Genomic DNA, 11,145 nt, shown 5'->3' with positions numbered 1-11,145 from the left:
CCGGGCAAGTGGAAGGTATTCCTGACTTGTGCTTTGTCGGAGGTGACAGGCTTTGGGAAGTGAGGTGGGTCACTGACTGCAGTACTCCTATCCCCTGACCTGCTCCCTAGTAGCCACTATACTTATATATTTAGTCCAGTTCAGTTTCTTGTCAGTGGTAAACCCCAACATGTTGACAGTTGCTCAACTTGAATGAAATTGGGTAGGAAAGTCCTCGCACAGTTGGACAGGCTGCAGTACCTATCAGGTAGGTGATCTCAATGTTTGACAATACAAATCGGTTGGAGAGGCGCAGACAAGCTGAGGAAGGAAGCAGCCGTGGGCTAGCACGCGCCTCGCCCTCTGTGCACGGACAAACGGTCGGATCAGCGCGCGTGCGCGCGGTTCGGAGAAGGGGGAGGTCATTGACGTCGCGCGCGCTTTCCGGTTAGGGGAGCGGGAGCGCGTACGCGGGTGGCGAGCCGAGAACGGGAGCGCGCAAAGTGGGGGTGGTAGCGAGCCGTGAGCAGCAGGCGGCGGCTGTATCATCAGTCGAGCCGTTTTTGTGGCGGGGGGGAGTGGGTGGTTGATTCTCCCGCTGAGTGGTTAAAGTGTGTTGTATCAGATTTGTTTTTTTTTGGTGCGGGGCCGCTTTCTTTTGCATTTTCTTCCCTGTTGGTGGTTGAGCTCGCGCTCTGTCTCTGATCCGTTCTAGAAAGCCCTGTTCCCACCTTCCCCCTTTTCCCTTTCGGTGTGTCTTTTATAACCCTCTTTTGTTTTGTAACCTGCCGCATCATGTCGACATGATCCGTGCAGAGAACAATGGCTATTCTCGGCATTGCGAAAAGAGCAGTGGCTCTCACTCACCTCGGCCGTAAACGCTGACTGTGGAGAATAACCGTGTGTAAATTATTTTTGTTGTTGTTGTTGTCCTGCCATCATCCAGCAAGACACCTTTAGCGGCATCGATTTCTCGTCCTGCTCATCATCATCAACTTCACCATCAGCCGCCCACCCCCCCTGTCTTTTATTCCCAGATCAGGAAGGCTCTTATTTTAATCAGGAGGACGAACGCCAACTGTTGGGTGGGTTGTGAGGGAATTTGTTTGTGCGCTCCCTCTCTCGAAGCAAAGGACCTGTGAAGGCATTTTATCTCATCGTTTCTGGACACCGAGCTGTGGGATTTTCTTTCTTATTTTTCTAACGTTATTCGGACGAAAATGGAGGCTGTTATCGAGAAGGAATGCAGTGCTCTCGGTGGATTGTTTCAGACCATCATCGGCGACATGAAGGTTGGTGGCTTTTGTAAAATAAAGAACAATGAATGAGCCAAATTAAATAAGGCATAGTGTTTGCACATTTTACCGAAACCTGTCATCTTTTTCTCTCTGTTCTCGCTACACCCGCATTATAATAGGGGTTCGTGAGACACTGCTTAGAAGGTACACAAAGTTGTCTTTTCCCTTGTAGGTTTCCAAGAAAATATATACACGATTACATTAGAGAAAAAAAAACTATTGCTCTGAATTCGCTGATGTTCTGCTGCTAATGTTTTTTCAACATTAAATAAATCGTCTTGAAGCCTACAATAACTAGTCAGTAAACTGCACCTGACAATTTCTAATATAAATATGCAGTATTGGTTTCCCTCGTGATTGGATTGTTTGTACATTACCTACATGAATCAAGAATATTTGTGGGCAGATGTTTTGATCAGTATAGGGTGCTGTTCGATTTGCAACGAACATATCAACAGTAATCTGCAAATTAATCTCAAGCAGTGATAGAGTTTGAGGATGTGAAATTGCCTCTGCCAAATTTACAATTTTTAAAATTCACATTTTGTATTCGTGTTGAGAAGTCTGGCCTTTAGTTTTGAATAAGTATTTTAGTGAAAAGAAATATTTGCACATTTACCATTAACCTCTTGTAGCATTGAAAATAAAGAAAAACCTGTTTTACCTTCAAGTACTTTTATACAGGCTTTTACCTAAATCATTTTATCAGGCTGCATGTTTTATTTCAATTTGCTTCATTAAATGTGCGCTATTTTGTAACATCTGGTTCGCAACAATATGCTTTTTTGTAACATTCCTTTCCAGTACATAGATTAAAAATGAAAACAGTTTAAACCTTTATTTAAATCTGGGCATGTGTACTTTGTATTTCTCATGACATTGAATATGTTGGTGACCCTGTAAAAGAATGATGATATCAGTTTGTATTAAAATGCGCTATTACTTACAGAATTTATACAGTTTTTTGTGATTGGTTTATCTGGATTCTTTTCTCAAAAATAATGTATTTTTGGCATAAAGCCTTGTGAATGGGGTGCTGGTTTTTCAACTGACTATCTGCATTCAAGTCCAGTGCAATATGCTGTATAGTTAGCTTCACCCATATATAAACTATAAATTAGATAATTTCATTTCTTGTTTTTTTTTCAGACTTTTTTTTTGCTTTTTCCTCTCCCCTCTGTGAAGATATTGATTTCAGTTAGGTTATGCAGGTGCTCATGCCCTCCAATATATTGTGCTCTTCCAGGCTAAACAAGAAAGCAATTTATTTAGTCACTAGAGGCACCTTGAGCGATTTCAGTTTTGCTAGTGTTTTGTGGGGTGTGGGGTTATATCGGCATATTGGAAGATGTGGACCTGTTGAAGGTTGGCTGATTTTGTTTCCTTTGTGTGTGAGGAGTGCAGAGGCCAATGTGTATCATCCCTGTTTTCATCCTGGCCAGATTTAGCTAATTTTAATCTGGGCTACATCTCTGTGGCACAGCAATATGAAAATATTAGCACTTGACGCATTGAAAGAGCAAGAATCTTTTTACTGTAAAGCAAAATTCCAAGATTTTTTGATTTTTTTAAAAAAAATGTAAATTCCACATCCTTGCAGTGCAGCCAAATGCATGGTTGTCCCTTGAATTCAAATAGAAGAAATTTATTAATTGTCTTGATTTTGCTTAATGGGTTTTGAGTCATTAATTTTGAGTGATAAAGATGGAACATTTAGCTCTAAGTTTGTGACCTGAATTAGACTGAACAATATAGGAATATGTAGAATCTACTGCTGTCAGTGATGCTATCGCGTTCCTTCTGAAATGTTACATTGCATCTCGTAAACAAAGATGTTGAATTACAAAAAATAGATCAATATGTGTCATTTCAATTTTGTTTTCTACTGGTCTGCAGGTTGTATACCAATCTGGGAGGGCCATCTTGCTTCCAACTGATCTAATATCGTCCTTAAATCATCAAATATGGAGATATGAGTCAACTGAGATCAGTGCATTTGAGATAGTTAAACTCTGGCCCTTGCCTTCCATGTCCTCTTTCCCAGCTAACCAAATTCCAAGATCAAAAGTTGTTTTGCAGATAGAGTCTGAACCTGGTCCCCATGGTGTTGCAATAATGCTGTCATTTTTGATTTGGTGCAGAGTGGTTTACATGCATACTGGCGTAGAAATGGCTGTGATTCCATATATTATACAGCAAACTAAAACTGTGACCTGCTTTCAGGAGAAGCATGTCTCACATTGGTTTGAGCTTGCAGAGAATGGAATATTGCTTCAGCCTTGATTTTAATTGAAAGCCACTGAAGTTTCAAAATTATCTGTGCATTGTTTGGTTATGTGGTATATTCTCACTATAGTGACTGACATTCACACATGTAAGTTTCTGAAAATGATCACGATTTGTTGAATAGAGTGACTGCATGGAGAGAGTCAAAGTCAGAAGGCAAGAGAACCATCACCACTAATGTATGTCTATGACTAGCTAAAGAGACTTGGAAACAACAGATGGTCTCTCTATTTCAGAAACGCAGATTTATTGTCTCAAATGGAGTTGTGAGAAGTAGGGTACAAAGGCATGTACATGTCATAAGGAACAACTTGTTTTGGATTTGATTTAATTTTGAACCTTGACCCTTTTATCTGTGTTCTGATGTGAAACTTATTTTTAATGGATGCAAAGCCATCACAGACTGAAGGCATAAAAAAAGACTGCAGTTATGTGTATTTGTTGTAAGTTGACTGGAAGGACAGTCATTCCATGATTTGCCAATAAGGAGAGCAGTGACCTCTAAATCTAATTAGATTACATTTGTTTTAAAAAAACTTTTTTATGATGGTAGCAGTTCTTACAATGGAAATGGAAGTCTCACTTAAGAACCTTGTAAAAAATTGGAATAATACAATAACTTAACTAAGCATTGCTTTTGATTTGTGGCACCTCCAGATCTCCTTCCTTCTAATGGATTTTTCTTTTTCACAATATAATGTTTTTTTAAAAACTGCAGATTTCTAAATAAGTGGTACTTTTTAAGCTGCTGTGGTCAAATCAGTATTAGTTCGCTGCTATCAGATGTGAAATGCATTTTTTTGTATTAAAAATAAGTAGCTTGCAAAATTGTTGCAGTAGTATTTTGTTAACCGTAGCAACTGATTGACTGACTAACATTTTGTTCACAATGGCACATTATTTGAGGACAGATTTTTCTATTTGAATTTCACTTGCAATGTATTAATTTCAAACCTTAGGATAATTTTAAAGGAGTTGCAGAATTATATCAATTAAGATGCCTTTTGCTAGTTTGACAGCTGCAACTTTGAAAAGTATTCCAACATTTCTTTTAAAGTTCTGAATTATAATTTTAACACAAGGCATTGTTCTGGGAAAATTTTCCCCAATGGGATATGATAGTAAAAATTTCTTCGCTCAATGAAGTTTAATGTGGCCCTTGTTATTTTGTTTCTGCATTTTTATTTGACTTCAGCTGATACAAAACATTCATTTACAAACTAGATAAGTACTTAGAGACAAAACAATATTGATATGGGGAGAGAGCAAGAGAGCAGGACAAATTGGGTTTACTTATTTCAACAAACAAAGACAGAAATAGCTTCAAAACATCAGATGTGACAAGTTGCTGGACTCAACCTTAACTCTGCTTTCTTCCCACAGATGCTACCAGACGTGCTGAGTTTTGCCAGCAATTTCTGATTTTGTTTCGGATCTCCAGCATCCACAGTTCTTTGTTTTATTTTAGTGTTTTTTAAAGGATCTGCATTACTCCAGAGGCCAGATAGCCTCCTTTTGTCCTCTTCAGTTCAATGATATTGTATTATTATTGCAATATTTCCTAGTTCTACGTGTTCAGATATAATGTAGATCACTCTGTTTGGCATAATATCTTCTCTACTGGCTACTAAAGGAAAAGAGACTGCTTTGAGAGGCAACGTACGTATTTTCTCTGTTTTTAGAGTGCAGTTATTGCAGATACTGAGCAAACAACTTGAAAAATAGAAACAGAAATAAGTTGATTATCTATTGACAGGCTTGTGAGAAATTCTAATTCTAGGTCAGAACTCAGTTAGTCAGAAACAGACCAAAATGCTTTGTCACCACAATTCCTAAGTTAATGTGCTTTGCATCTAACTTTGAATTTATTTAAATAGCCTGCAGTTTCTTTGGATGTTGTTCCTTTTTGGAGTCAGACTATTAAACTGACCACAGTAGTTTGGTGAAAATTATTAAAAACAGTCTGGTTGTATTAAAGGTTTTCTAATTGACAGACCTGTGACCCATGTGTTATTTTGACGCACACACATGCGTGAATTTACATTCTATTTTGTTCAAAAAGAACATAATTTATAGACAGTCAGTCAATGTGGCATTTTATAAATTCCTGCTTTAGAAATAAAACCAGCCTGATCCAAACCAAAACATTAACAGATTCTAAACAACACCTTACACTTAACATGCATTGTCTGACCTAAAATGTCATCTCTTCTGTACACTGATAAAACCTTTAGTTCTCTCAGGACAGTGACTTCGAAGGAATTCGGGGATTTAATCAATTAAAAACCTTCTAACTGATTAAAGATTTAACAGCATCTTAGGTTTGTTTAATATGCCCTTATCAGTGGTGTGACCCTTTGATCTTTTACTTATAAATTCTGTGTTGATACTTCCTCTCTCACTAACACCTGAGGAAGGAGTAAGACTCCAAAAGCTTGTGTTTTCAAATAAACCTGTTGGTCTATAACGTGGTGTCGTGTGATTTCTGACCTTGTCTATCCCAGTCCACCACCAGCACCTCCACATCATTGATCCATCCTGTCATTATGGAGATCCTACGTTTAAACATAGTACAAATTTCTGGAAAATATATAAGTATAAAGAACAAAATTATTTGTGTTTGTTGTGATAAAATATTTCTGTTAGGCCCCTGCTTGTAAGAACATTTACCTTCTTTAAACAATATGCACAGTCATTGCTAGGATTCCAGAGAAATCCTATGAGTATTATCCCCCACTCACCCATTATTGTCAAAGCAAGGGATGAACCCTGTACAATGGAGAGTGTAGGTGCAGCAACAGCACACTAAAAATGAGGGGTCAACCTGGTGAACCTACCAACTGGACTACTTGCCTGCCAAACTGCATAAGAAGCAAGTGTTAGACAGAGCTAAGTGATCCCACAACCAACAGATCAGAACTATGCTCTGTAGTCCTGCCACATCCCAGTCATGAATGGTGGTGGACGGTTAAACAAATCAGTGGAGGAGGAGGCTGCACAAATATTCCCATCCTTAATGATGGAAGAGCCCAATACAACAGTGTGAATCTTGAGGATGAAGCATTCACAGCAATCTTTGGCCAGAGGTACTGAGTGGATGATCCATCATGGTCTCGTCCAGTTGTCCCCAGTATTATAGAAACCAGTCTTTAGCCAATTTGATTCAATTCACATGATATCAATAAATGGTTGGAGGCACTGAATACTGCAAAGGCTATGGGCTTTGACAACATCCCTGCAACAGTATTGAAGTTTTGTGCTCCAGCACTTGCTGCTCCCCTGGCCAAGCTCTTCCAGTACAGTGTCATCAACAGTGCTATCGAACAACACCTGCTCAGCAATAACCTGCTCAGTGAGTCCCAGTTTGGGTTCCAACAAAGGCCATTCAGCTTCTGACTTTTTTTACAGCCTTGGTTTAGACATGGACAAAAGAGCTGAATTTCAGGGGAGACGTGAGAGTGACAGTTCTCAACATCGAGGTTACGTGCGACCAAGTGTGACATCAAGGAGCCCTAGCAGAACTGGAATCAGTGGGTATTGGGGTGAGGGTGCGGGGGTTTGGGAGGGGACAAAATTCACTGCTGGTCGGAGTTATCCCTAGCACATAGGAAGATGGTCGTGATTGTTAGAGATCAGTCTTCTTAGCTCCAGGACATCTCTGCAGGAATTCCTCAATTATGTCTGAGGCCCAACCATCTTCAGCCTCTTCATCGTTGACCTTGCCTCCATCATAAGGTCAGAAGTGGGTTTACTGATGATTGCACAATATTCAGCAGCATTTGCAATTCCTCAGATACTGAAGCAGTCCATGTTCAAATGCAACAAGATCTGGACAATGTCCAGGCTTGGGCTGACAAACACATTGTTAGAAACAAGTGTTTAAATTTAAGGCCCATTTAATAAATATGAAGAGTGAGTTGACCACGGAAGATTGGGCAATTAAATCAAAAGGCGTAACAGTAAGTAAGAAATGATGAACATTAATGAATTTACAGTCCATTGAGAAACAGCAAATCAATGGAAAAAAGTGATTTATTTGTGGCTAACTAAAAATTGAAGGATAGTTTTTAATTAAAGGAGGTTAATATATTCAAAGAAATTTGCCAAAAAGAAAGCCTAAGGATTAGAAGATTTTCAGAAACCAGCAAAGGATTGATACAGGGCGCAATAGAATGTAAAAACAGCAAAAAATATAAAAACAGCTTATAAGAACTTCAATAAATATGGAAAAAGGAAGAGGACTTCCCTGGACCAGTGCTTTGCAAACACTTTTCTGGTTTGATCCTGTCTCTATGCCTTAGACTTCATGTGACCCTGCATGAAAATTTGAGGGGATCCAACCTTGCTCCACTCCCTTCACCAACACCCTCAATCTCCCTGTTGCTTCACCCCTACAGTCTCCCCACACGGAATATTTGATAAAAAGGCTTATAGTACAAATGCTGACTTTTGCACACAGTCTATCCAATAGTAGATTAACCAGGGTTGGCTTATTCTCATCCTAGAATCCTTCTTTCCCATTGGGATATATCTTTGCTGTGAGCTGTGTACTATTTTCTTAAACATTTGTCATTTTTCTTCAACCATCTTTGCTGCTAAACTGTTTTCCCTGTCTACTCCAGCTAGCTCTGCCCTCATTCCTTTGTAATTATCTATATTTAAGCTTAACATGGTTATTTCTGACCCAAGTTCCTCTATCTCAAACTGAATGCTAAATTCTTCCAAAGAAGCCTTTTCTTCTGACATCATTGATTGACTGTGCATCATTGTACATCATCAGATTCAAGATAGCCTGATCCCTTGTTTGTTCCACAATATATTGTTGTAGGAAACTCTCCCAAACACTAGGAATTCTTCCTCAAGGTTACCTCTGCCAATCTGGCCATACCAATCTACATGAAGATTAAAGTCACCCATCATTGATGTTCCGCCTTACTTGCATGCCCTCATCATCTCCTGATTTATTCTGAGTCATACTGAATAGCTGCTGTTATCAGTTGTTGTCTTTCCCCTTGCTGTTTCTTACCTCCAACTGAATGGATCCAACATCTTCTGATCCAAGATTTTTTTTCGCAATAGTACTTATTTCATTCCATACTAACAGTGTTACCCCACCATCCTTTCTTCCCTGCCTGTCCATCTGAAATCACATACTCCTGGAAACTTACTTCTAAACTTTGATTTCCTTGTAGCCATGTATCCATAATGGCTATAAGATCATGCCTATTAACGTGTATTTGTGCCATTATTTCATTTAGTTTTGTTCCGAAAATTACGTGCATTCAAATAAAGAGCCATTAATTTTGCTTTTTTATCATTTCATTCCTCCTTTTGACCCTGTTTGCTACTGTTCTTCCATGTTTGTACCCATCCTACTATCACTATCGTATTTGATTTCATTTATAAATTCACAACTTTATACTCTCTGCTCTTTAGAACTTTCTGTAATATTTAGTTTTTTATTGCAGAGAAATTGACCAATATCAATCTTGTGCTTATGTTTAAAAGATAGAGGGGGAAAAAAGTCATTGGAGACCTAATAAAACTGAAGACCTTACTTCTACTTTAAAGATTAGAGATGTTCGTCAGTTCTAGTCACCATTAGGCATCTTAAGACCATAACACATAGGAGCAGAATTAGGCCATTTAGTCCATCAAATCTGCTCCGCCATTCAATCATGGCTGATGTGTTTCTCCACCCTTATTCTCCTACCTTTTCCCATAATCCTTAATCTCCTTACTGGTCAAGAGCCTATCTATCTCAGTCTTAAAAATGCTTGATGACTTGGCCTCCACGGCCTGCTGTGGCAACGAATTCCACAGATCAACCATCCTCCGGCTGAAGAAATTTCTCCTCGTCTCCGTTCTAAAGGGTCGTCCCTTCACTCTGAGGCTGTGCCTCAGGTCCTCGTCTCTCCTAGTAGTGGAAACATCTTCACCATATCCGCACTATCCAAGCCTCTCAGTATTCTGTAAGTTTCAGTGAGATGCCGAAGGGCATGTACTGCACTGTAATGTTCTGTGTTCTATGCCCCTCATTCTTCTACACTCCATCAATTACAGATCCAGAGTCCTCAACTGCTCTTCATCTCTGGATGCCCTCCAAGGCCAGCACATTCTTCTTTGGATATGGGGTCTAAAACTACTGACAGGTTCCGGTCAGACCACATTTGGAATACTAACACAATCTCAGCAATACATCTGTGTTCTTGTATTTAGCCCTCTTGAAATGAATGTTAACATTGTATTCACCTTTCTAACAGTCAACTGAACCTGCATGTTAACCTTAAAGTCCCGAATGAGGACTCCCAAGTCCCTTTGTGCTTCAGATTTCCGCAGCCTATCCCCATTTAGAAAATAGTCAGTGTCTCTGTTCTTCCGACTAGAGTGCATAACCTTGCAGTTTCCCTCATTCTGTTCCATCTGCCATTTCTTTGTCTATTCTCCCTGCCTGCCCATGTCCTTCTGCAGCCTCCCACCTACCGGTCCTTCCATCTATCTTTGTGTTATCTTCAAACTCAGCAATAACCTTAGTTCCTTCATCCAGATTGTTAATATATAATGTGAATAATTGTGGTCCCAACGTGAACTCCTGCAGAACTCAACCAGTCACTGCTTGCTATTCTGAAAAAGAGCCCCTTTTTTCCCTACTTTCTGCTTTCTGTCAGTTAGAGTCAGTTCTGTATCCATGCCAGTATCTTAACCTAACATCATGGAGTCTTATGTTCTTTAGCAGCCGTTTGTGCAGCACATTGTCAGAGGCCTTCTGGAAATCAAAATAGATATGTCCACTGGTTCTCCTTTGTCTAAGCTGCACATTACCTCCTTTAAAAACTCTATCAGATTTATCAGGCTTGACCTAGCCCTATTTTACCAGGCAGTTTCAAGTACTCTGTAATCTCATCCTTAACAATAGAGTCGTAGAGCTGTACAGCATGGAAGCAGACCCTTTGGTCCAACTTGACCATGCTGACCAGATATTTTAAATTAAACGGTACCAGTTGCCAGCATTTGGCCAAATCCTTCTAAACTCTTTCTAGTCATATACCCATCCAAGTGCCTTTTAAATCTTGTAATTGTACCAATCTTCACCACTTCCTCTGGCAGCTCATTGCACACATACACCATCATCTGCGTGAAAAGGTTGCCCCCAGGTCCTTTTAAATCTTTTCCCTCTCACCTTAAACCTATGCCGTCTAGTTTTGGACTCCCCCACCCTGGGGAAACCACCTTAGCAATTCACCCTATCCATGCCCCTCATGATTTTTATAAACCTCTTTAAAGTCAACCCTCAGCCTCTGCTCCAACGAAAATAGCCCCAGCCTATTCAGCCTCTCCCTATAGCTCAAACCGTGCAACCCTGGCAACATCCTTGTAAATCTTTTCTGAACCCTTTCAAGTTTCACAACATCCTTTCTATAGCAGGGAGACCAGAATTGAACACGGTATTCCAAAAGTGGCCTAACCAATGTCCTGTACAGCCACAACATGACTTCCCAAGTCTTATACAAGATGACAAGGTGCAGAGCTGGATGAACACAGCAGGCCAAGCAGCATCATAGGAGCAGGAAGGCTGACGTTT

General features: G+C 39.8%; 1 protein-coding gene across 4 annotated transcripts in view; it reads left to right on the top strand.

Annotated features, from left to right (window-relative positions):
* The first annotated feature begins 482 nt into the window (after positions 1–482).
* Positions 483–11,145, top strand: part of LOC109927803 (MTSS I-BAR domain containing 1) — a 184,080-nt gene continuing 173,417 nt past the window's right edge. For all 4 annotated transcript variants that reach the window (XM_048596068.1, XM_048596067.1, XM_020527831.2 and 1 more), the window contains exon 1: positions 483–1,271. In XM_048596068.1, coding sequence (XP_048452025.1) covers positions 1,200–1,271 — 72 coding nt within the window. In that variant the 5' untranslated portion in view covers positions 483–1,199. The remainder of the gene's footprint in view (positions 1,272–11,145) is intronic.

The sequence above is a fragment of the Rhincodon typus genome, chromosome 4 (assembly GCF_021869965.1).
Source record: "Rhincodon typus isolate 14 chromosome 4, sRhiTyp1.1, whole genome shotgun sequence".
NCBI classification, from domain to species: Eukaryota; Metazoa; Chordata; class Chondrichthyes; order Orectolobiformes; family Rhincodontidae; genus Rhincodon; species Rhincodon typus.
The sequence above is the reverse complement of the archived record's forward strand: the minus strand, read 5'-3'. Positions and strand labels throughout refer to the sequence as shown.